The following is a 26086-nucleotide window of genomic DNA, read 5'->3' as shown; positions in this document are numbered from 1 at the left end:
ATTACATAAAGAAATACAAATGGAGAGGTACCATCTAATTTTCCCAATATAAAACGACTGTCCCACCGCATGGTACTGGTTCTGCTTGTTTTAGAATTGTATGACTCAGATCGGCTACTATGTGGTTTGGAAAACGTGGTACCTAGCCTGAAGTAGATACTAAGTGTACAAGTACCAGTACTTTCTAATACTTTATTAAGTTAGAACCAAACTCAAGTAGTGAAAAGAGATGCTATTGTTGAGATTTATTAATGAGTGAAACGTCCCACAATAAATGTACTAAATACTTACAATATTTAGCTGTACACATTCATGAACTGGTCATTTCCTACTTCAAGGCTCTGTAATGCATTCCATTGGACATCACCAATACACAAATTCACTTTCTTACAAAACATTTTCATGTTATTTGGTTAAACACAACAAAATTATATTTATAAATTAATTGGAGTCTTGATGCTGGAAAAAAAATGTAAAGGCCGGCCTTGGATGGGAGGAGCTATATTAGCAAGTCAAATCTAAAAAAAATGTAACTTTGTAATATATTTTATTTTATTCCTGTGTACTCCTTCCTCTGCCTTTTCCTTTAATTAGTTTGTTTACCGGTTAGTTTGTTTGTTTGCTGTATCCACTGACAACTGAGAGATAAAAGCGCCTAATAACTTTTTCATATTGTGTGTGTGCGGGAGCGTTGTAAACTTTTTTCTAATATAGTTCATTAAGAAATTCCACTTAGGCCTTAGCCTCACCTTCGCACACATACAGCTGGATTCAGGAGAGAGGAAAGGTGAGCGCTCTTCACCCTTCCCCTCTACATTTAACGCTGAGCAACCGTAATACAACAAAGTACAGGACAAGTCCTAGATTTTTCTTTGCAGGTACCTGGCTCATTCAGGTTGCGGGAGACAGTGTGTGTTCGCCGTTCCATGACCGAGTGACATAGTCGTCTATAGGGGCCATAATCCGGCCGCCTCACTGTCCCCCTTTCATTTGTCTGCATAAGGCCTTAGTTTGTAAACAAACAGGCTGCGATGTGCCCCTTAGTTCCAATGTTACTTCTACTTTGCTATGACAAATCTGTAATCAAATTGAATACAGTTCTCTCTCTCCTCTGCTGTTTGTTACACAGCTGTGAGTGTTTCTGATCTCTCCCTGGCTGCAGTATGCTATAAGCATTGTTTTCAAAGATCAAGCTGAAAGTCAAGGGCTTAATCCTCCCTTCTCAGTGCTGTTTAACCAAAAACAGATGTGATGCAGCCTCCATAGACACACACTGTACAGGCTGGAGTATGCATCTTAATGGGAGGAAGTAGCTTCATTTTGTTTACAAATTGAGCAGAATTTGTTAATGAATATAATATATGTATAAGTATGTTAGAAAAATGTTGACCACCTCCACCACCCACACAATATACTGTACACAATATTCTGTACTCACAACCTTTCTCTCTTCCCCTTCCCCTTTATTTTAATAGATACATTTTACCTGGTCTCATGGATTTTTGAAATTCTCTTTCTTTGGGTGTTCAATACTTATTTCCTGTGTTACATCTAATTATTATGTGTGACATAATTAATGGACACCTATGGTTTGATTTCTTTGCTAGTGGAGATTGGATGGGTTGTTACTGCCATCCGGTGAGGATTTTATGTTAGTAGCACATTCAAAGATATATTTACTTTTGACATGTTCATTGCTTATTTATTCCCTGTATGCTCTTCTGTCCGTCTAGGTCGGGGAAGTGAGAGCTCTTCTTATGGAGACCATAAGGCCAATAAGGCAGGTGTGTGGAGACTTACAGCCATTGATGCTTCACTAGGGGATTCTGAGAAATATGTTTTCCAGGATGGGATACGGTAGCCGAGAGGCAATGCTTTCCTTATCCCAGCCATATCTTATTTCCTATTCTGTCTCTTTAACATGTCTAAAAGATCACTTCTGAGGTATTTCTGAATATGAAGAACAAGTGAAATTAGACATATAGGATGAATAATAATAATGAAAAAATAATGTAAAAAATATTACTTACTGATACTGTCTAATTTAGTACATAGCAGTACTGTCCACAGAGAACACAGGTTCTGTGTGATATTATATGTTGTAGATAGGCTTATGTTTCTTTATAGACCATTGTAATACAGAATTTGAAAGATTCATAAAGAAAATAATTGCAAAATACCTTTATGTCTCCATATGATACAGAGGTATAGGAGACACCATAGAAGTCTATTAATGCCGCTGCATACACAGTCCTACATGCTGAAGGCTGTCAACTGTGGTTTTACTGGAAAAAGGTCTTTTTTAAGCAATGAAACCCCAATAGTAAGAACATCACTTCAACTGAATAAAAAACGTTTCGTCCATATTTTGAAAAAGGGTCCATGCACCCAGAACACGTCATAGGACTTATTCTTTAATATTTTTATGTACAGGCAGTCCCCGGGTTACATACAAGATAGGGTCTGTAGGTTTGTACTTAAGTTGAATTTGTATGTAAGTCGGAACTGTATATTTTATCATTGTAATCCCAGCCAGAACTTTTTTGGTCTCTGTGACAATCGGATTTTAAAAATGTTGGGTTGTCATAACCAGGATTAACAATAAAGCTTCATTACAGACACCTGTGATAACTGTTACAGCTGATCATTGTAGCCTAGGACTAAAGTACAATAAATTACCAATATCCAGTGGTCCGTTTGTAACTAGGGGTCGTATGTAAGTCGAGTGTTCTTAAGTAGGGGACTGCCTGTATATCGCTTTTATGGTTTTTGTATCATGGCTTTTAACTTTTAATAAACTAGTATCCTAGACACAATTTTTGTTTCTTTGGAGTACCCAATTGGCGCCCGATAGTGCTCATACCTTTTTCCTATACTCTCTATAGCAAGCGGTTGATGTCATGGTGCATGTGACGGCACAGCACGGGGGAGCCAGAGCACTGAAGTAAAGAGGACAGAAGAGGACCTTCTCGGGAAAGGTGTCGTAAAGGCGAGTACAGATTTTTTCAATAGTCTTGAGTATAAACGCAGCACATTTTTTGTGCTGACAAACTCGGCTTATACTCCAGTATATACGGTATTATGATACACAAAACACTGGGTGCTGGTTATTGAGTGCAAACCTTTCAATGGAAATACATATACGATAAGGCTGAGCCCCGCCCCCAGACATTTGCATTGCCCCGCAAGATGGCACCCTCGGGTTACTGACAGCTTTATGCTGCTGACTCCGTTTGACTGAATAACATTATTTTACTTAAGGGAGAATTGAAATTGACAGCATTTGATCACCTAGCCTCCAAAAAGTGATTGAAAAGTCTCATGTACCCTGGAATGGGACCAATTGTGAAACAAGTCCTCATCTAGCTCAATCAATAGAAAAATGTAAAAATAAACAATAAAAATGCAAAAACGAACTTTTTTTAAATTCTATTACATTAGCTCCAAAAAGTGGAACCCCCCCCCCCCAAGCAATACAAATTAGGTTCTGGCTGAATCATACTGATCAAATAAATATAGGTAACACTACATTTTCTCCATTTTACCAGTGAATGGTGCAATGGCATTAAACTCGCCACCAGAAATAAAATGTGCTCCTTAAGTTTTAGGCATCATCTAAAAGTATAACTTGCCTCACAAGCCCTCATCCAACTACATCAATGAAAACAAACGGCTTGAGCTTTTAAAATTGTATGCAGAAGAAAATGTCTTGTTAGGTATCGAAATGGCTCCATATATGTCCCATCTGCAGACCCGCTGTGCAGATAGCACATAAAGACATAACATTTCAAACAGCTATATCTTCTGAACCGTGGCACCTAGAACCTGAGTTTTGATATCATTTTAAAAAGGAGAATTTCCCTTTCTAGGTGCCACAGAAATTGATTTTTTTTATATGCAACTCCCACACACTACCTTTTACAGTGGATATTTCTGATCATGTGGCACGTAGAAACACAATTTAAAATATGTCCTCATTAAAAGACATCTACCACCAGGATCAAGCATTGCAAACCAAGCACACTGACATACTGCTGTACGCCCCCTCTGGTAGGATCTCCTCTTCTTTAAGCTTTCTATGCCCTGGTTTTTTAAAGGCTTTAAAAATTATGTAAATTAGCCTGATGGGCAAAGCCTGTAAAAATACATCTCTGAGGGGCTCTGGAAACAACCACTAGAATCATTTTAAAAATTTATTTTTGAAGGAGGCCATGTATAACAGATATAATAAGAATTACCACAGTGACACAGTAAGTGTTCCTGGTTTATCATGATGGATTCTGATGGTAGATTTCCTTTAAGATATACAGTCCCTGCTTCAACAAATGAGTGGCTTCCTCAGACCACAAGTTGGAGTCCTGTCACCCCACAAAACATCCAGTTAGGGGAAGCCCGGAAAACCAGCAGTAGCAGAGCAGCATGGGAAAAGAGAAGTGTTTTTGCCCCTGTCCTGAATCCCATGGGGATTTTACATATTCATGGGAAAACTTACTTAAACATAAACTGTGCAGTTTGTAGTGCAAATCAATTACATATGTGTGAAAAAAGATTCCCTAGAATTTCTCAATTTGGCATTTAAAATCTGGATCTTTCCAATTTTTCTCTAGCCCCCACTATTGGCAACTGATATTTTCAGTGCCCAAGATACTTATTGTACTCTCAACTTTGGGAATGTGGGAGCTACCAGACTGTCTGTTCCAACCCGGGTCCACAAATTTGCCTGATAACATTGCAGTTAACATTTGCGTTTAACAAAACGCATGTTTGTAAACGCTACTGTTAACAGTAATGTAATTAAGCAAATCTTTCTTTTCTCTTCAGCTGTTGCATAGCGTTTGAATGCAGCCTGAGGCATAGAAGAAAAACTCTAAAATGAGGCACAACCTTTACAAATATCTTTGGGAAGCAACTCATCTCATTCCTTTATTTAGCCACCAAGGGAACTGGTGCAGCAGCCTGGAAAAAAACTGGCAAGCTTGATAAGTTTTTGGCTTTTTGGTCTCCATGGTGGGAGTGGACTGTGATCACTCCTCCCACAGTGCAGCCTTTTTAAATTCCCTCAAGGTTTCCTTATCATACGTGGCCCACCTGAGCAGGACTACCTACCAGCCCTTTCCTCTTGTTCATCTCTTTACTCCCTCTCTTTCTCTTTGTGCACTGACCTTTGGTGCTATTTTGGTCCCATATGAACATTGTTATTGTTATTTCATTGTATGCCCATGAATGTTCTTTTTGCCACAATTTATTAATAGGAAACCAAGTGTTCTATATTGTCCTCACCCGCACCCTTTGTTTCATGTTTTCTACATTAATAGACAATTTATTGTAAAAAAAAAAAAAAAAAAAAAAAAGAAGAAGAAAAATCTATGCATATTTCACTGTGTTTCTAGGTGTAATTAAATGACATTCTAGGAAGGAGTTTTTGAATCCAGATGGCTTTGGTCATGAATGGGGGGGGGGGGGGCAAGCCAATAATTACTTCACTATGTGAACATAACATGTATAAAATGATATTTACCTGTTCCAAATTATTTCAAATGTTGGTGTCTGAATGTATCCCTACTAGTCAATAGTTAAATGTGTTGCAAATGTATTTACAAAGACAATTAGGAACCCAATGTAATTACATGAGTGGTCCAAATTTAAGCTGTGAGGTGACCCCAGAGGTGTACCTATCTTCATGCAATCATCCAATAGAAGGGGATATGTGCTGCTTCTCTATTCCATTAAAAAATCTTTTTTTTTCCTATCGATGGAGTGAGAAGTTGTGTACGTAATCATAGGTCCATTAATGTCTTCATTTTTTTCCCCTTAATTTCTGTTGAATATTTGAAGATGGACATATAGACAAAGACATCAAATGTATGCTACATCTTGAACTAAAGGTTCCCTTTTTTTTTAGCCAGATATAACATCCAAAAACGAGGAACTGAAGTGACATCCTGAGCTCAGTTCAGCTGTTATGGGTTCGGTAAAATTGGCAGACACAAAAGATGAGTTTGTAGGGATAAACCTACCTGTGTGCACCTGTGTGAAGGCTCTTCTTGGGTCAGACTTGAAGCATGTATTATTAACAAAATACTTTTGTGTTGAAATAGCATGAAACTGATAAATATTGGCATATGGGCGACATTTTCACAACACAACAGATGTCTAATTTCAGAAAGTATATACATATGAGGATGAGATTATGTTATTTTATAAATGCAGGTTTCATTTTGTAAAGTTTTTTAGAAAATTCTCAACAACAAAAGGGATTTAAAAAAAGCATGTAGCACTGCTAATGAACACTTTTCCATTAAAATTGTGCATGTTTTATGCATTCTTCATCCTTTAGTGTACATTCACACAGCGTATGTTCGCCCGGGCTACAAGCGGCCATGCTCTTCTCACCCCTCCCCTCTCCATAGAGAAGTGAGCTGCACACATTTATGTATATGTTCCTGGGCACCTGGCAATAGTGTAGTGTTTAGTCAATTAAAGAACCTGAAGCTGCACATGATGAACCATACATATATCCAAAAATCAGTGTCTACATGCATTTAGGCACTGGGCATATAAACTAACTTTATTTATTATCCTTATACATCTTCTACTGTATCACTATAAGCCTTTGATCTCAAATAGAGGCACCTGGAGATTACACAGAAAAGGACACAACATTGTGCAATGTTCCCCTGGATGTTGTGTTATGGTGGCACTATTTGGCAATTTAATTGTTGTTACAGACTCCATTTGTAGCCTTTGATAAGTACAACGTGTATAACTTAGCTGTTCTCAATAAATAAGCCCTAACAAGTAGAATATTTACAAAACTTCAGGATAATTATACAGTAATAGTTAAAAATACTTAAATTAAGATGTCACAACATAAAGGCAGAAAGAAAAGAGGCACTTGTTCTCTAAAAGATATAATACTCTGAGATAAAGATCTTTGTCTGAATATAGCAGTCCTGTATTTGGCTGTGAACTGGAATTATTTCATCCCATAACAAACATTTGATGAATCTGTAGGAAGGGGAAGTCAGTGATCTGGTTTCCATCTACACATGTATTTCCCTTTCTCACAGAAAGAAAAACTAAACACCATAAGATAATGAATAAATTGTCCATTGCAGTACGTGTCATGGACAATCCATCCTGTGAGGTCAGCCATGTTGATCTAAAAATATGAACTATACATTATATTCATACTGCACTCAGCAGAACATTACAAGGCACATTTGGGCCAGAGCTGCGACCTGAGATGCATCTGGCTGAAGAGGGTAAAGGCATTAATATATCAAGTCATTTGCAGGTACAAAGCTCTATACACAAGCTGTGTTTTACTCACAATTATAGTTGACCAGTTTGCCAGCATAACAACTCTGATAAATTACCCACCCTTGAATACTGAGTGGAAGAAAAAATAAACTACACACATTTCATGTATAAAAGAAAGAGGCGTAAAATGGAAATATAAAAAAAGTTCTGCATTCCATAAACAAGAACATAATAATGACCATCAGCAACAGGAATGTACTGTGTGATAGATTGCAGGTCACAGTCAAAGTTTTATGAGCAGAAAGAACAGACTGTATATAATCCATGGGCTATTTCTCCCCCACCATGTCCAAGGCATGGATCGGTATTTCTCAGAAGAAAAATATTTAGCACAATGGAAGCCATCACTCTGCAGTCAGTTCCTCCCGGAGACAAGAAGTCATATCTATTAAATCCACACCGAGGTCTTTCCATCCCCAGATCGGCTGCTGACGCTGCTCTTACTTGATCCTTTTTTGCAGCGCTTCTCTTTGGTGGAAGATGGGTGGTTATGGCTGCTGTAATCCTGGATGGCCGTGTCTAGACGTTCCTGAGCCACACGGACTTCCCGGTGGAGATGTTCTAGTTCAGTAGGAACATTGTCATCACTGTTCTCGTATTGCTGTTCCTGAGCAATATTGGCCCTGTTCTGTTTATATGCTATTTTGGCATTTGTAAGTTCTGTATAATGGATCTGTTCTGGTTTCACAGCTATGTTATATCCAGGTGGAGCTGAAGGGGTGTTCCATGAGAAAGGATAATTATAAGTTGATGAATCATCCACTTGTTTGCCCCTGTTATTAAGTGCATCCCGTATTGTCCCAAATCCAAGATGGAGCATCTCCCAAACATTCAGGAGGAGGCACAGACAGCTTACCCCATACATGATTAACAAGAAGATGGTCTTCTCAGTGGGCCGGGATATAAAGCAGTCCACAGTGTGTGGGCATGGCTTCCTGTTGCATTCATATTTTTTAATCACTTCAAACCCATACAAAAAATATTGGCCAGCCAAGAATCCAACCTCAAACACAGTTCGAAACAACAATTGAAGTACATAAATTCTTAACAATCCATCAGCTTTTATCCTCCTTCGACCATCATGTTTTATCTTGTTGTGGTTCAATTTTCCCCTGTCACTGCCCAGTTCAGTCTCTGGATACATCATGGGGTCCTCTTCATTTTCATCTTCTACCTCTTCAAGAGCGCGATTTTGCTTCCAGCGTAAAGACAGAGCTCTAACCTTTGCTTTTCTGTCATATTCATTGCGCTCCTCCATCTTTGCAATTTTGTGGATCGCATAGCCCAAGTACAAGAGTGGTGGAGTGGCCACCAAGATGATCTGAAATACCCAGAACCGAACATGAGATAGGGGCGCAAAGGCATCATAGCAAACGTTCTCACAACCAGGTTGGTCAGTGTTGCACTCAAACTTAGACTGTTCATCATAATAAATAGATTCTCCGCCCACAACAGTCAGAACAATGCGGAAGACTATTAGGACAGTCAGCCAAACTTTTCCAACAAATGTTGAATGATTATGAATTTCTTCTAACAGACGAGTCAAAAAACTCCAGCTCATGTTGTCTGCTCCACCTTGAAGAAAAAGGAGAAATGTAGTGAATGTGAAAATACATTTTGGTATTTGTTAACCAGCTAGCATTTATGTTCGATCTATGTTTATTGAGTTCAAGAATGAACATCAATAAAACATGACAACAAGTAACAAATATCTGCAAATGTAAGTTATAACTAAGGAGGATTGGAACCCAAGATATTAAAGGAGACCAAGTGTAAGTTTTTTTTGTGTGACTAGAGATAGGATGCTATAGAAGGATGCCCGGTGAGAACAGTGAGTGAACCATAAGAGTAGTACAAAAAGATAATAAAGGCTCTGAGCCATTTTTAGACCTGGTTGTGAGAAGACGTAGTTTTAGATTTGGAAGACACCAACACCAAAACAGAAACACAAGGGATTAGGAGGGAAAGGGAACTCATAGAATGATAATGAAAAAACAAGAACAAAGCGAGAAAGGAGAAGCGAAGGAAAAAGAAGATATAGAAAGAGGGAGAGGGAAACTGGTCAATGACATAAATATTTGATATTAAATAATAAATTATGTTTAAGCTCCATGTATAACTAAATAAAAAGATATATACAAGCAATGCCTTAGACAGGTAGAAAAACAGAGATTAGTGCAAAACCAAACTGGCTTTAGAAACCAAGAAAGTAAAATATCTGGTTCAGTCGGCCCGCCCCCGATTTGTGTCATGTGAAAGCCGGAGCGACTGTGACATAAAATGATCGCATGCAACACAATCCCCAGCGCAATCCCCGAAAAGTCAGGAAACCCGACAAAAATGGGGCCGCGGGGTCCTTAGTAAATAAGCCCCTATATAAGGATAATTGTACAAATCTACACTGGCACAGGAGCCCTTTAATTAATCTACAAAGAAGCAGAGCTCCAATAGCAGATATAGGGGTCTGCTGAATCCATGGCAACTATCAGAGCCTATAAGTATTTTGGCTAAACTAGAAAACAAAACAATACAGTAAATTATTATAAATATTCTGCAAAAGATCTGTAAAGCAGAGGCACAACATCTATGCATATTCTAAAACAATTATAATAAATTCTACAAATGGTCAATACCTGGCGTCCTGTTCTCCTGTCAGCTGATGTTTCCAGAGACGTAGAAGTCCCTCTTGTAGCTTTCAGAAATCCCACTGCAAATCAAAAATTTTAAGTTATAAAAGGCTTTTGTTAAAATATTTCATTTTGTAATATATAATAACCCAAAGAAAGTGAGGTTATTTGATAAATTTTTTAAAAAACTCCACGATGCTAAGATTGCAGAAATTACAAGTTCTATGTACTCCAAAGGGGTAAGAATGAAAACTTGTCAAACACTTCTGATCAAGTCAAGAACTTCTGATGAATGCAAAGTTTGAGGAATATTTGTGACCGTTTAGTAGTTGCACATGTATAAATAACATTTTTAATTTGAATATCCTTTGCAGTAAACGCCTACTTATAATCTCATCAAAAACAATGTTCCTAGGTTTGCCTTTATCGACTAAAGAGGCGATTCATCAGAGAGACCTAACCCACAGTTTCATTATCCCTGCTCAGATAACTACCCCTCAAGACATTTTGGATGCAGAAATAAAATAGTTGACTGGTGACCCAAAAAAAATGCAAGATACATATTCTGGAAACATCTGAGACTTTAAAGGATCTGCTGAACTATGTAAGGAATTTGATGCCTAAGCTGTGTTTTATTAAAATCAAGCAAAGGAAAAATAATCAGCATTTAGATCACACCAGTTCTACAATTACATCCTCTCTATAACAGAGGAACACATCATATGAGTACAACATTTGTCATTAATCAAGGCAACAAGTCAGGCATGTTCCTAAAGAAATCCCTAAGAGAAAATAGTCCATGCACTTATAATGTTATCAAACACTTCTGGTCTGTCCTGGAACATGAGGTTCACCATTGTGTTAGAAATGTTCATTACTAAGAGTTGCAATCTTATACTCACTCTGTATACAGCAAAAACAATTCAAGTCAACAGGACCACCTAGAAACTCAATTTGGATTCCAGGCCCTAGTATAAGTATACAGGCCTTCATAGTCACTTAGGATAATGTGCTCCCCTTGGCAGGAGTAGATGCATTTGGGAAAATATTGGACAAATATCAAACATTCATCTGTACTTCATCGTCATGATTTTTGTTGCCCCAAGCATCAGAATTGCCAAGGCAAATCTGTTGCTTACAGCATCATATATTGTTATGATGCTGTAAGAACAATTCACACACTACTTTATGTTTCCTACCCTATACATGGTCATGTGAACAAGGGGTTAACCTAAAGTTGTCTTAACCCAATATATCTGAACTGCAATTTGGAAAGTCACAATGTGGAACAGAAAAAAAATTCTACTTTTGCATTGTTAGGACAAGCTCCAGCGCCATAAGGGTTATTCACAGGGCAATATTCAGCTCAGTAGTTTGATGCCAAGCCCAGGAGTGTGTAATTATAGAAAGTATAATGGAAAGATTCACACATCTTTTAAGTCCTGGAAACTCTCCTGGTTATGACTTACAAATACTGATGCCAAACGTTGTGCAGACAATTGTTCTGTGATCTGTCATTTATTTCTCTTGCTTTTATAGTGCAAGCATATTGTACAGTGCTTTTTATCACTCACTATTTCCGGTTGTGCTCACAATCTATGTAAATTTTTCTTTCAATGTTGGGTATAAACTCATGTACCTGAAGGAAACCAATGCAAACACATGGAGAACATGTAAACCCCATGCAGATGTTATTATTAGTCAGATTCAACCAGGATCTAAGTGCTCCAAGGCATTGGAGATAAAAACCATAGAAAACAGGGTTTCACCCTAATTGCTTTATTGAAGGTTTTGTGAAAAATGAAATCCACCAGTAGAACTTAGATCTTCCACAGAACCTCAAATCCTGCCGTGACTTCCAGTAAATGTGGAAACCTTATTGGAACCTTCCTACAGATGATAACATTTAAGGTCACATCATTGACAGCAATATAGAATCAAAACTAATAAGTGACGTGTTACGGGTTTAAAAGCTAGATGAGGAAGAAAATAGTTTGGCCATTAACCGTTTAAAGACCAGCCCCTTCCTGTATTTTCATTTCCATTTGTCACTCCCACCATCAAAAATCTATGACTTTTTTATTTTTCCACATAAAGAGCTGTGTGACGGCTTGTTTTCTGCGTAACAAATTGCACTTCTTGGTGATGATATGGACTATTCCATGCCATGTACTGGGAAGCGGAAAAAAAATTCCAAATGCTGTGAAAATGGTGAAAAAAAACACATTTGCACCGTTTTCTTGTGGGATTGGATTTTACGGCTTTCACTGTGCACCCCAAATGACATGTCTATTTTATTCTTTTGGTTGTTACGATTACGGGGATAACAAATTTGTATAGGTTTTATAATGTTTTCATACATTTACAAAAATTAATCTTCTGGCGCTAATAACTTTTTCATACATCGTTGTCATTTCGAGTCACTTTATGAGACTTTTGATGATGTTTTCAATTATATAATTTTTAGGACTGTACAACCTTTTGTTCACTTTTTATACATTTTTTTATATTTTTCAAAATGATAGATTGGGCATTTTCGGATGCTTCGATACCTAACGTGTTTATGATTTTAAATGTTTATTTATATTTATATCAGTTGTAGGCAAAGGGGGGCGATTTTAATTTTTAGGTTTTTTTATTACAATTTTTTTAAAACTTTTTTTTATTTTTACTTTTGCTATTTTTCAGACTCCCAGACTCATATACTGCTATACTACAGTATGGCAGCATATGGGGATTTTCCTCCTCATTCATTACAATGTGCTGATAGGGTTAAAACGAGACAGCCTTGGGTCTTCGGAAGGCTGTCATGGCGACGGATCACCGCTCCCCGATGAAGTCACGGGGATAACACCAGTGACCGGTGCTAGCAATATGCAGCAAAAACTTACCAGCTATGTAGAGGGCTCAGCCCGTGAGCCCTCTGCATGCACCAGGACCCGACCCCCACGGGCAGTTGTGAACCGGTTAAGCCCTTCGGGCCTATTCGGCCTCTAGGACACGGACGCATTTTTTAATCTGCCCTGTGTCACTATAAGTGGTTATAGCTTTGGAACGCTATAAGATATACAGGGGATTTTATGACTGTTTTCTCGTGACACATTGTACTTCAAATTAATTAAAAATTTTGGAGGAAAAAAAGAAATTTGGCAAAAATTAGAAAAATTACTTTATTTTCAAAGTTCGAAATTCTGGCCATAGAATGGCAGAAGGCGCCATCCAGAGCAGATTTGCATTGTCAAATTGTACAGGTTATAATTTTTTTTCTTTTTTTTAATGTGGACCTATAGGGGCTTATTTTTTCCCACATGAGATGCACTTTTCTGGTACATAATTTTGGGGCATCAATTACAGCTGATTGGTGAGATTTTATTAACTCTTTGTTGGTGGAGCAATTGAAAATCATCAATTTTTAGGAAGATTTTTTTTGGGTTATTTTTTTGGCCGTTTACATAACATAAAAATGGTATATTATTTTTATTCTATGGGTCGCCATAATTACGAAAATACCTAATTTATATAGATTATTAAAAAATTTTCCACAATTTTACTCAATAAAAAGTAAATTGGCGAAAATAATGTTAATTTTAGCATCACCGTCTTTTCATATGCAGAACTTTTTTATTTAAGGGCTTACGTTTTGCAAATTTTGAAAGTTTTTGGTGTCTTTTCCCCCAGCGTTTACCCTGCGGGCCCAGTAACGATTCTCTTTTGTTATACAGATTTTTACGGACACAGCAAAATCAAATATGGGTTGTTTTTTTTTGCGTATTTGTGTTTTTTATACTTTATTAAGTGTTTGTATGAGAAAGTGACATTTTAGGGGCTTACGGTATATTTTTATTTATTCTTATGTTTAAACTTTACTTTTTATAACTTTTTTACTTATACAAACTTGAACTTGTATTGCCGCCAAGACGTACTTTAACGTCCTAGTGCGCGTAAGGGTTAACTAGCTCATCCGCTACCCTGCCTCTAGCTACTGTAGTGCAGCATACGCAGGAAGTTTTTTCCAGCATTTGTACATTTAAAAAGCAAAGTCGCAGTCCACATATTATTAAAAAAACAGAAAAAAGTTGCTGAAAGAGAACTAGGAATACAGGCGGTCCCCTACTTAAGGACACCCGACTTACAGACAACCCATAGTTACAAACGGACCCCTCTGCCCACTGTGACCTCTGGTGAAGCTCTCTGGATGTTACTATAGTCCCAGACTGCAATGATCAGCTGTAAGATACCTGTAATGAAGCTTTATTGATAATTCTTGGTCCAATTACACCAAAAATTTTGAAACTCCAATTGTCACTGGGGCAAAAGAAAAAAAATTGTCTAGAACTTCCATTATAAAATATACAGTTTCGACTTACATACAAATTCAACTTAAGAACAAACCTCCAGACCCTATCTTGTATGTAACCCGGGGACAAATTAATATACTACATATTTGACAAGCTTTCAAGACGAATTCCTGCCCCTTGGCTAGAACAATGGAAAATATAAACAGTACAAAGTGCAAATCTGTGCCAATCTAGCTGAAAAAGTAAATAAATAAGTCTAATATTTAATTTAAGCTTCTGCAAGCTAACAAAATGTAAAAGAAGGTTTGCAGCCTTGTATGATGATGTAACATGGCGTGCAATTTATATTTTAGGTTATAATTTGAAAGTATTTGATATGAACATTAACTTGATATTTGTGTTGAGGAGACATGAAAGCATTGGAGATGACACCTGTCAAAAAAAATACTAAGCAGACACCAGAATCATCTCCTTTAATTAGCCTCGAAAATATACAATAGTGATGTAGTACAATTGTTGCAGCTAAATCTCTTTCATGGCTGACATGCTTTGAAGGGTGTGCTGACATAGCGTAAAGGATGATCGCTTCTAAACTGCTGAACTTTATCATAAAGGAAAAGATTATCCACTTCTTATGTTTACACAGAACATAGAACAGTATTATACTCAAAGGGAGTTTGCCAGCTACAAAATCACTCACAGAGATGAGCGAACCCTACGTTCAGGGCATCCCTCTGGCCAGTCGTAGCCATGGCTAGTTGCTAGGTGTGTCAATTTGGCAGAATGGCTGTTCAGCTGCAAATCTGACAACATGTCTAGGTCGTGTGGCCGAACCTGAATCCCGAACCTTGGATCTGCTCAGCTCTATTTGCAAATAAATACTGAATTGCACATAGAACATTGTAAGTTTTCCAAGCCTCTAAAACCAACTTTTAAAATGATGTAGTATTTAGCCTGCCAGCCATTCCGAAAGGTGAGTACAGTCTTAATTTTTCTTAAAGTATAAGCCAATTTTTATGTTGAAAAGCTCGGCTTATATTCGAGTATATACTTTAGTTTGCCTGTTGAAATCATCGTGGACATAGACAAAGGTATGGCAAGCTCTGTGTGCACTATATAAATACAGGAATTATTATTAAAGTTTTGCTGACCAGCAGGAGGAGAAAAGCAGAAAAAGATATAAGCACACAAACAGACAACAAGTTTGCTATTCACCTCTCAATTGATATCAATTCATCATGGAACCCCAATTTATAAGGTTTTCTAGCTTCTTTCAGTTTTTTTTTGTTGCAGACCCTAATTCACACCTTTTGCCTAGCATGGCTGTGATGGGTCTGAAAATACCTTAATGGCCTGGGTAGTGCAAGGAGCTTTTGACTTTTTGTCGAACTTATTGTAGAAACAACTCTATTGTTTAAAAAGAAGTTTTGCCACAATAATGTATCTCTTTGAACTTCAGACATCAAAGATTTAGGTTTGGGCAATCCATGGAAACTATCCACTATAAAGCCAAGAGGGTTTAGTTGTGGTAATTCGGATAGCAGTATTTTTTGGGAAATATGGATGTAATAATAATTCAGAAATGCACCTTAGTCTCACATTATACCATCAGCTCCCCACTTTGTTTCTCAGACCCTTTTCCTTCTGCAGTGCACAATGTATACAAAACAATTCATTTTGGGAAATGGCGTATCCAGGAATTTTAGTTTCAATCTTATTAATCCTTTCAACCAGGGATCTTACCAAATTACTTATCTCACAAATCATACCTTTAAAGCCAGCTAGCAAGGATTTATGAAATGACTCCAACACATACTGTATCATGTGTTTTTTTCAGAGGGGAGTCTAGATGGTCGCTTAATTATGCAGCTACATCTCTGGGACCTCCTACTAGCTCTAACGGGGCAGATGTATTTGCTCTTTTGATTACCATATGTACTTGAGTATAAGCCGAGTTTTTCAGCACAAAAAATGTGCTGAAAAAGCCTAACTAAGCTTCTACTTGAGTCAATAAAAAAACCCTCTGTACTCACCTCTCCAATGCCCCCGCAGGTCCTCTTCTATCTTCAGCTCCAGCTTCGTCTTCAGGTCCTCGTGGCTGTGTCAAACACACCATGACGTCAACCGCTTTCTGACATCATAGTGTGTGCGCCGCCATTGGCACACACTATGATGTCGGCAAGTGGCTGATGTCATCATGTATGCGACAAGACCACGTAGGGAGCCAAAGGCAGAGCCGGAGGTGAAGACAGAAGAGGACCTGAAGGGGCGTCAGAAAGGTGAGTACAAAGTTTTGGTTTTTTTTATGTTGGGCAGGGGGCTGCTGGCAATATACGGGGGTGGGAGAGAAGGCACTGGCTATATATACGGGGGGTGGGGGGTTGGCACTAGCTATATACTGAGGGGCAGGCAATGGCTATATACAAGGGGGCTGCTGGTTATATACTAGAGGCAGGAGGCTGCTGGCTATATACAAGGGGCAGGCACTGGCTATATACTAGGGGGCTGGCAATATACTAGGTGGTTTCTGGCTATATAATGGGGGCAGGGGGCTACTGGCTATATATTAGAGGGAAGGCGCTGGCTATATACTAGGGGCTGGCTATATGCTGGGGGGCAGGAGCTGGCTATATGCTGGGGGGCTGTTAGCTATATACAGGGAGGCATGTGACCAATGCATTTCCCACCATAGGCTTATACTCGAATCAAAAGCTTTTCCCAGTTTTTTGTGTTAAAATTGGGCATCTCGGCTTATACTCAAGTGTATATGGTACTCAGACCCATTGCTGTTAATTCCCCTTAAGCCTGGGGAGCGGGGTCATTTTGATTCATTGATGTTTTTTTCTAGTTCCCCTCCCTTGCGAGTACAGCCGCTGTGCAGCAGCGGCGGCTGTCTGGACTTCCAACAGCAGGCAGAGCCAGGTGGCAGAGTTCTTGGCATGACCTACTAAACTTGGTACTAAGTTGGCAGTATCTGACTGCTTCCTCATGACACAGCAGCTGCTTGGGTTATAGTCAAGTGACACTTTTACCCCCAAGACCCCCAAAGCATGGACTGCGTGACCTTCTCATTCAGACCTGGGCACTCTCCGTCTTGGGAATTTCAAAATGTTGAGTTGTGACCGATACTTACTTATGGGAAACTGCATCCATTTCATAGTCGAAGAGTCAACAAAAGGCTAACATATGATAGCTCTATATAAACAATTCCATATACAAAGTTTCCATGCTTATGCAAAGCTTGTAAATCTGAGAAAATTCTACGGGAAATGCCTAAATTATCTGTCCATCTGACTCATACTTTCCATTCGGTTTCATAATAGCAACAATGAACAGTAAATCACAATCTGTGATCAAATGCACTGAAATAATCACTAGACAGAAATGTTTTATGTCACTACCAGAATGTTACGTTTTTTTTGTGAAATGCTGGTACTACAGAAAGTTCAACATGTTGTAAGCGAAATAAGGGAAAAAGTGTAGACACTAAAATAAACTATTGTATTTTGAGGTCCACATCTTATGCAGCAGCTGTTGTGTAGTTAAAACCCTTCCAGCAAAGGGCGAGCCAACATGTTGTAGCCACTGAGCTTTATGCAGTTACCATATGTGGCTATAATGTTACCTGTCATACTGACTATATGAATGCTGAATTTTTATTAAAATTAGGAAAAGGCTGCTGCAAATTCACCTAAGTTCCGCAAATGCCCCTGTCTATGCACTTGCAGAAGTTGATACCGTGCCTCCTGCATAGATGAGCAGTCATCTGCACCTCAAGAAGTCACAGCTCGTCCATGAAATTATATCTCCACATTAATCCCTAACGCCCCTGTACCTGGGGATGTCTTTCAGTCCAGCATGAGATGAATTGTGCACCGTGCCACAGCCATTAGGACATAATAAACTAGTGCTGCTCACATGCCCAGTGCAGTCACAGTCAAGACATCTCCCACAGTATTCAGCCGCTGTGCTAGTGCAGTGAGTACAGCATAGGCTGAATATAGAAGAACATGTCTTGCCTATGCTGGACATAAGCCCTAGGCATCTCCTGCAGTACTCAGCTTGTGTTGTACTCACTGAACTACTTGAATACTGTGGGAGATCACTAGACGATGAAGAACATGTCACCATTACAGGCGCATTATGTTTAAAAATAAGGAAGTGCAAAGTTAGACACGACAATCTTATGTTGCACCAAATTTTTCAAACTTTCAGATGCTGAATGACAAATCAGATGTAGTTTGATGCCTGAAAGTCAAGGTCAATATTTGCAGTTCTGCTATACACTTCTTTAAATGATGATTTCTTTGGAAACACTTTACATATCAAAACAGTTTTTACTTTGTGGTTTTTTTTCATAACATGTGAGACTTTAACTTGATAGGATAGTTTTATTCATTACACATTTTTTATCTTTATAAAAATTAGCCGATAAATGACTACAAATGTGAAAAAATATGCTTTTTTGTCATTTTTACAATGAAAGTTTTTTTAAAAAGTAGTAAAACCGAATAAACTTTAACTAAAATATGTCATAAATATGTACACATCATTCCATTCCCCTTTTCCCAAGTCCAGGTACAAATGCAGAGGGTGCATGTAGTTCTGCAAACTTCCTACGCTCCTTCTTTCTGACTTCAGCTGACAGGCTGGAGGGGGCACATTTCAAAGGCCTATATCTTCAGAACCCAGACACCTAGAAACACAAATCTCTCCACTCTTAAAGTCAGTTGGAAATCTCAGAAATAGAAAGTTGTATATAAAAATCAAACTTTTTACTACAACTTTGAGTGTATATCTCTGGTTCTATGAAGCATCAATACATAAACCATATATCAAGGGGAGATTCTCCTGTTTAATATGACACCAGAATTGTGTTTCTAGGTGCCAGGGTTGAAGTTGGTCGCTGTCATGGCGTTTATAAACATCCATTCTGCGTAGGGCATGTGCAAATAGGAGGTATATAGCCGTATGGCAGTCGTGAAGGGGTTGAGACTGTCTAGTCCTATTGTGTACCTCCTGTTAGTTGGCTTAGCCAGAAAAAAGCACCAAAATGAGACCACACCACTGTTGTCTTGGAGGCTCCTAAAACCCTTGATAAATGTGACACAAGGCATATGAGAAAGTTTTTTTTATGAGAGAATTCTTTTGTAAAGTGATTGAAAAATCCACCACAATAAATCAGACCAGTCAATTTGTTAGAGGAAAATGGAGAATTTTGGCTTTACTCTTCCCCCCTTTTTTTCTAATCACAAAAAAGGTGGGTGAGGCATCAATGGGGATTGGTGGGTCACTACATAGAATAACACATTTCAGATATACAGATGCTTCAAGAGACAGGCACATCTTCATTAATGTGGTACGCCGCACACCAGTGTTGCATTTGGCACTGCCATAAGAGACGCCAGTCTTAATAGTCAGTTATATTATGTAAACTAAAAGTAGTTTTCTCCCCTTTCCTTTTTACCAAATGTATAAAACAATTGGTTTTCGTTTCATTACTGAATATATTATAAAACATAAACTGTATAGGCAGACTTACTGACTGTATTGTAACAGACAGAGATTAGTAGTAAATGAAATAAATGCCCTTGTAATGTTGTATGTACATTAGCAAGAGACAAATCTACCACAGAAACAGAGAATTAAATAAAAACAATTGTAGGCTCATTGGTTGGAAGGGTCCCTACTGAATTCCTTTACTGGAAAAGGCAAAGCCCTTCCCAAATATTCTCATCTCGATGATTGGCAGATAAATAACAGATAAAGAAACAAAACAGACTTTTTGGTTTATGTTCTTTGTGTCTGCCTTTAATGAACAATAGAAACTTACTAGGAAAAAAAAAAACCTGCAGATATTTCTACTTCCACCTGGTTTTATTCTTGATTCTGACGCTATTTATCTTCCGATTGTAGCTTTTTAAATTCTATATTTGGTTCATGTTTATGGAGGCAGCCATCTTGCCTGATCTGCTGTAACAGCATTTAAATATTGATATGCATTACTATCATAATTTATTAGAAATATTAAAAAACTAAGAAAAAAAGCCATTAATAAAAATATGCTTTATTACAATTGGGTACATAAATATATACAAATGTGTACCATATAAATGGAACACTGAAAAATAAGGGGAGAACACAAGTGGCCCCAGATGGAAATGGGACAACCATAGAGTACAGAAGCCCCTCTCCATAAGCCACAGACCAAAAAATACCCAATATCTCAAAGTAAGGATCTTATCAAAAAGTGAAGTAAAGCAATTGGGGGTAAAAATATCTATAATTCAGGACGAAGCATCAGTGCGAAAAGTGCATGGGGTGTACTACTGGCCCCCCTGGATCACACATTGACTACCCACCATCATGCTCTCGGATGAGTGTACTGTGGTTACATGGATTTGTCCAATATACCTGCACAGCAATGCACTACTACCCCATTCACATATTTCTGGGCACAGCACCGCTACTTCTATCCTACATATGTGGGCATAGCATAGTACTCTCAATTACTAAATATCTGGACACAGCACATTCCTACTCCTTCTCTATATACTTGGAAATACTATTACTCCTATCCCAGTACAGTTCTTATACTATCATTTATTTATAGGCACATCACGGTACTACCACTCCAACTACTCCACTACCACTCCTATTTTACACAAATTGTTACAACACAGTTCTACTACTAACCAGCATTTATTTTGGGACAGCACAGTGCTACCACTTCTATCTTGCATATATGGACTCATACTCCTATTGCACATTGGCAACACAGCACTAGTCCTCGTATCCAGCACACTCCTCCTCCTCCTCCTCCATGGATATAAATGGAAGATATTCTACATGGCCTGTAGAAATGTGAAGGAGTTGTCCATTTTCACTAAATAAATGTTATTGTTTGTAAAATGAAAGTTATATAATTTTCCAGTATACTTTCTGTATCTCCATGCTTTCCTAGATATCTGGCAATTGTTAAGGTGCATTCACACATTGGGGCACATTTACTAAGGGTCCACACGGCGCATTTTTGTTGGGTTTTTCGACTTTTTCCGATTTGTGCCGCATTTAAGTGGGTTTTTTGGCGCACGTGATCGGATTTTGGCGCAATCGTTCCGACTTGCATGCAACACAAATCGTGGGGTGTGGCCAACGGACAACCCAACTGATTCGGACAAATCGCGGGATTTACAATTCAAATTGTGTCGCAAGACATGCACTCACATGCACCGGGAAGAAGAAGGTGAACTCCGGCGGATCTCAGCAGGGAAGCGACACATGCAGGAAAATGGATGCACGATCTTGAAGAATCGTGCCAGACTTCATCCTCGTCGGACAATGCACCTCAGGGATCGTGACAGGACCGGGTAAGTAAATCTGCCCCATTGCAGTTTTTGAAAAACACTTGCATTTTACTGAAAATATGTAATTTATAAGATGCATTTTGCAGTAATGGGTTTGAAATACATTCCAAAATGCAACAAACACACAATGGCGCACAATTACTAAGGGACATGCACCAGTTTTCTGTCCGATGGAGTGCCTCCGTTGCCCTGCCCAGTTGGTTGCCTAGCAACATTTGAAGAAAAAACACTCTGCATACAGATATTATGCATGTGCCACCGATTTTTTTCCGTATCCATTGACTTCTATGGATGTACGTGGTCTGCATGCGAGACAAAATAACACATGCTGCTATTTCTTTCTCAATGTCTGCACATCCGTGAAAAAAATGTGAACAGAGCCATAGGAAACAGTGGTTCTGTTTGCCATCCACAAAAAAAGGATAGCGCACAGACCTCAAAAGCACTCGTCTACATGAGCCCTAAATTATACTATTTAGTACACTATTTTATATTAACATTCTCAGGACAATCTTCTTATCCTTGCAAATCACTGGTGACTGTTACTGATCGCATGGGTTTCAATGGAAATGCAAATGAAATCAGACTGAGCCCCGCCCCCAGACGTTTGCATTGCATTTCTAAACGTAATGTAAATGCCACATGTGACCACACCCTAAACATTCAGATAATATTTTGTTTCTTTTCTTGACAGTATCGTAAGGATACTTTTCTGGGTATCGCATCACACTCAAAATTCTGGTATTGGTGCAACCCTACTTATGATGAAAAGCTCAAATTTAGATTGTAAATAAACTAAACTTCACATTTTTTAAATTTCCCTCAGAAACATTTAATAAAATGTAATCAAGTAATATATATATACACTGCAAAATGAAATAATCAAAAACTACAACTTGCCTTGCAAACACATAATGGAAACAATAATGGAAACAAGTTGCAAAGCCCCAAGGCAAAAATTGGCTGCTCGTCTAAGAGGTTAAAAGGCTTTCCCATGAAAATGGAAAACCCCCAGAGGTCCAGGGCTGAGGTAAGAAAAATAAAACCACATTTTTACAGGGCTCAGGGTACTTCGGATTTCAGGCCCTGTGTCTGACCAGGAGTGCCGAGGTTCATTCATCCAATGACCGGAGCAGGGTAGGTGTGTATCCTTTTTTTATATACCCCAGAGCAAAACCCATTTATGGTCTATGGCAGAGTTTTCTAGACATGCGAACTGTGAACTGTCCAGAGGTCAATATGCAATTAAGGGGAGTTCATTTTTTTTTTAATAGTGGTCCCACATTCACCTTTATGTAGAAGACCTGTCACCCCTGCCTGTGCTGATAGTAAGGTGTCCACGCAAAGAAATCTTTTACAAAAGGAAATGTCAGAATATTTTAGGCTGACTGGTGATAATAAATACTTCAGGATTTAGGAATTTTTTTTAGGCTTCTGTCGAATAACATTTTTTCCTTGTAATATACCTTCAAAGCAACAGGACGTACTATTATGTCTTAGAGCTGCTAAGACATATTGACAAAACTGCACCTAAAACCACCTCAAAGCTGATAGCGATGCAGTTTTAACTGCAACGTGTGAACGCACCCTTAATTTTGGGAAATTTGCCTTTTTAAAAGTTTAGGAGAGAAGTAATTATATTATAATCACTATCCCCAAGGATTTCATGGACACTGACATTTTGGACAAGTTCTGCATTGTTAGAAATTACAAGATTCAACAAAGCATCCCCTCTTCTGGGATCTTTCACAAACTGTGCCATAAAATTATCCTGCAAAAAGTTGAATAAATATATCACAGATGAAGCAAAACCTTGACCCCAATTGATATCTGAGAAGTTAAAGTCTCCCTTGTCACACTCTTCATCGAATATTGCCTCATTGACGCTCACTATCAAGTCTCTTTTGACAAACACATACACCACCTCCTCTCCTGTTTTCCCGAAAGAGTTTAAAACCGTTGAGAATAACATCACAATCATGTGATGCATCTAACCATGTCTCAGCTACACAAACTACATCTATGTGTTCCTCTATTACAGGGGCTTGGAGCTCACCCAGTTTGCCTGCAATACTGCTGCCATTTGTGTACATATACATCCATTTTCCACATTCATTTCTTTTAAAAGTTCAATATAGTAACTTGGAAAACTGGTAAAACGTTAATGAATTCTCCCCACTGACAGCAGGAAAAGACAGTCCAGTCTTCTCTGACGGTCAGAGCGATGACTGAAGATGGTGTAACAACTCGTAGAACGCGAGAGTCTGGCAGAGCTTCAGCATCTTCTTCATTCACTATTGTGAAAAAAACCTGTCCTCTTAGGATGTGTTACAATTCATAGAAAGACGCCATGAAAAATCATGGTACAATATATCACAATACCTAAGATATAAGCTCTTAGTAGAGTGTAAGCTCTTGCGAGCAGGTCCCTCATTCCTATTGTTATTACTCTGTAAAGCTAGCTACTATACATGTTAATTGGTTGTTATATGTATCCCATGATTTGGCACTACTATATATGTGTAACGTTTTATTTCTACATACATCACAATATATAAGATACTATATGTCATGTTTAGATGTAATACTGTCATATGAAATATGATACATAAAATAAACAAAATATAATTTTATGTAAGATATTATCTGTACAGATATGTAGGATGCTGTAAGAAATATAAGACTCTATTATATCAATGTATATCAGATAAATACTTCAGGATTGGGGTTACTCTATGAATAAATTCATGAGGCCATAAACAGTATACTGCACTACATAAGATACTGTAGATGTACGCACTCTACACACTACAAGAGATACTAATAAGACAATCTTCAGGGAGTTATACATTATATCCTATATGCAGGGTGTCCTGGGGAAGAAGTGTACACAGCACACAGACAGGGCAGGCAGGGTGCCCCCTCTCCAGTACGGAGGGTCCCTGCCCCACACTGTGTCCGGGCTTGTTGCTGGGAGACTTGTGTAACAACTCGGGAAAGTACAATGTAAAGGTCCCGTTACTCACTCGGATTCGCTCCCGTCAGCAGCCGTGTCCATGGGACCTGGAGTCCATCAGAATGTCCGCAGAGAAGCGCCGGAGCTTTCCCACAAACATTTCTTCATCTCCAGCTGCGGAGACTCCGGAGACTCCCCTGTCCCTGCGCTCCGCCCGCTCCCCGCCTCAGCAGACAGAGGAGCTTTCCCGCCCATTGTCCTCTCTACCAATCAGCGCGCTGCCTACAAGAGTTCTCAGCCCTCATAGTAGCCCCTCATGACGACATTACATGTAGTTACCTCATAAGTGCACAGCTGTAATACTCTGCTACATACTCATAGCAATGTGTACACAACCAGCATTCATTTTATACACTAACAATATAGGCCCAGTTAAACTCTGCAGAATATATAAGGTACTGTCTAACAAATATTCCCTGTATATTAATGGAGAACTGTATAGTGGGGACAGAGGCATCTCTCAGAGCAACAAGTGTGCCATAGAAAATGTTCAGCCTACAAACCTAATATGCCCATAACGTATGTTACACGACCCACATTATATATTGTACCTCCCAGTAGACCCCACTTAGTATAGTCCATACCTCCTAAAAGGAACCAGAGATATTAACAGAGTGATTTTTTTCATATATATATATATATATATATATATATATATATATATATATATATATATATTCACAAACATAAATATCTCCAGATTGCTGGCACCTTAAAACACAGTCCTAGATAGATATGAAAGAGTAGATTCTAGGTGCCAGGGATTCAAAGTTATGGCTCATTGGCGATAAAGGTACCACCCTGTGAGGACGTATAAGAGAAACGGGCCCCCTTTGATTATCCCCCAAACTGTATAATGCTCCCCTGTGGACCCCAGGTACAATACAGACTAATGTGGACCTCCAACATACAATTCCCTCTTTTTTACGTAGTAAACTTACATATAATGCCCCCTTCATTTTAGCTCCATTATACCCTACTTTCTTCTCCACAATGATCCCTCCCTTTTCTTTAAGCCATACTCATAATATGCTCTTTTAACATATAATGGCGCCTTTTATTTATCCCTCATCCTCCCATTTATAACGCTCTTCCTTGGTGTACCATGACTCACCATCACATTTTGCCCCCTAATATTGTGCCCCCCACCATCCCCTCACAATTTGCACCTTCCCTGCTCCCCTTCATATTGTGACCCTTTATCCCCATTCTTCCTTGTTGTGGTGTAATTAAAAAAAAAAGGTACTTACCTCTTCCCATTCCTCCACAGCAGTTGTCTCCTCTCCTGTCTTTTCAGCTGTTGCTGTGTGCAGCACTGAAGTAGAACAATTTGTAACAAATGGCCAGAAAACATAGAACCATGGGTCTTACAAAGACCCGTGGCCGTCATGGAGACAGATCGACGCTCCTCGATGATGTCATCTAAGGAGCCCTCTCTATGCAGCTGACGTGGGA

General features: G+C 38.7%; 1 protein-coding gene across 1 annotated transcript; it reads right to left on the bottom strand.

Moving 5' to 3' along the window:
• On the bottom strand, positions 1-24825 carry GJC1 (gap junction protein gamma 1). The gene is made up of 3 exons (XM_072111223.1): positions 24642-24825; positions 9957-10030; positions 1-8898 (listed from the first exon to the last, which is right to left on the bottom strand). Exon 3 carries the CDS (start codon positions 8882-8884, stop codon positions 7712-7714), a length of 1173 nt encoding a protein of 390 aa, XP_071967324.1. The 5' UTR covers positions 8885-8898; positions 9957-10030; positions 24642-24825; the 3' UTR covers positions 1-7711.
• Between the last annotated feature and the right edge of the window lie 1261 nt (positions 24826-26086).

This window comes from Engystomops pustulosus, chromosome 6 (assembly GCF_040894005.1).
Source record: "Engystomops pustulosus chromosome 6, aEngPut4.maternal, whole genome shotgun sequence".
Lineage (NCBI taxonomy): Eukaryota > Metazoa > Chordata > Amphibia > Anura > Leptodactylidae > Engystomops > Engystomops pustulosus.
The sequence above is the reverse complement of the archived record's forward strand: the minus strand, read 5'-3'. Positions and strand labels throughout refer to the sequence as shown.